General features: G+C 63.0%; 1 protein-coding gene across 1 annotated transcript in view; it reads right to left on the minus strand.

Annotated features, from left to right (window-relative positions):
* Positions 1 to 174, minus strand: part of MFSD2A (major facilitator superfamily domain containing 2A) — a 10525-nt gene extending 10351 nt beyond the window's left edge. The window contains exon 1 of the mRNA XM_009332196.1: positions 58 to 174. Within this exon, the coding sequence (XP_009330471.1) occupies positions 58 to 174 (117 nt within the window). The remainder of the gene's footprint in view (positions 1 to 57) is intronic.
* Between the last annotated feature and the right edge of the window lie 1333 nt (positions 175 to 1507).

Raw genomic sequence — 1507 nt, forward strand, 5'->3', positions numbered from 1 at the left:
TGGCCACGCAGACATAGACCCCAGCACCTCTCACTGTGCCAGGTGCTGTTTGCCCACCGGTGGGCACACATACGCCTGTGCCAGTGCCGTGACAGTGACAGCCACCAACCCGCTCTGCTCAGGCCACCAGGGTTCAAAGATCGCCCTGAGATGTGCCGTGAGATGGAGCTGCATAGCGGGGCCAGCGTGGCACCCAGTGCCATCGCCTGATTGCCACTTGGAGCTGGACTTGGAGCTGCTCTTACATGGCGACAGGGACAGGCACGGAGAATAGGCAGGCAGGATGGGCAGCTGGCACCGAGCAGGGACCTGGGATGCAGCAGAGCCCAAGCGGGCGCTGGGGATGAGCGGCGTGGGTGGCCCCTGGCATGGAGCAGTGGCACAGCGGTGGCACAGCACCTCCGGGCACTCCCCGGTTTCGGGAGCACTGAGCTGGCGTCACGGTTGACTCAAGGTTTCCGGCCCCTCATACAACATGTGCAGGGGGTTCCTCCTGCGCTGCCATGCGTCACAGCCACGCTGGGCGCTCAGGGATGCCACCCTCTGGGGAAGGGGGCCCGTGCGAGGCTTCAGGCTGTCCAAATCTGTTCAGTGACACAAAATACCTCGAAGCAAGAGGGGAGCGAGGTGTGGGCAATGCCGCTTGCCCGGCCGGTTTGGCAGAGACCTGCCTCAGGGTCCTCTCCCCCTTGTGCCGTGCTGGCTCGGGTGCATCTGGCACCGGGCAGCCCCAGGGCAGACACCCCGGTGTGAGCTGGAAGCCGCCCAGGAGAATGGAGCCTCATATCGGGGATGGGCTTGTACGTCTGCTGGCACACTTGTGTAACGAGCTGGCCGGGCTCTGCCCTCCCTGAGCATCAGAGCTTGGGAGATTGGGACAAGCATCATGACCCTGCACTGAAGTGAGCAGCACAAACAGTTTAAGGGGTCTCCGTTTCGGGGTTTAAAGCGTCTAGGTTTCGGGGTCTGTGCTGCTGCCTCCTGCGCCGGGTGGCCAAGAGGAGTGTGTGGCAGTGACATGTAGCCGTGGCCGGCTCGCTGCTGGCTCTGGGTGCCGGCGCAGAGCGGAGGGCCCTGGACATCTTCTTGCTGGGGATGACTACATCCCCGGGCAGCATCAGTGCAGCCACTGGAGACATCCACGCAAGTCTGTGTCCCTGCCTGAGCCCTGTGCCACCCCCAAAGCACAGATTTGGGTACACCAAAGGGCTCTGTTCCCCCGACACACGTAAGCAGGGATCTGTCGGGGAGGCGTGTTTGGGTCAACATGCTCCAGGCTCGGTGTGGGGCCCCTGCTCTGTGCCTCAGTTTCCCTCACCACAGAGAAGGCCTCTTGGCGTGGGAGCAGAGGGGACTCCCATAGTGGCACTTGCCTGCCCTGGGGGGACTGGGCTCCCAGGAGACAGGGTAATCTTGTCCTCAGCTCCCCACTGTGTTTGGCCCCAGCACTATTGCTCTGCTCCCTTTGTCCCAGGGGCTCCTCAGCTCCTGAGGTTTTTGGCATTCC

This window comes from Pygoscelis adeliae, unplaced genomic scaffold (genome assembly GCF_000699105.1).
Source record: "Pygoscelis adeliae isolate BGI_AS28 unplaced genomic scaffold, ASM69910v1 Scaffold359, whole genome shotgun sequence".
NCBI classification, from domain to species: Eukaryota; Metazoa; Chordata; class Aves; order Sphenisciformes; family Spheniscidae; genus Pygoscelis; species Pygoscelis adeliae.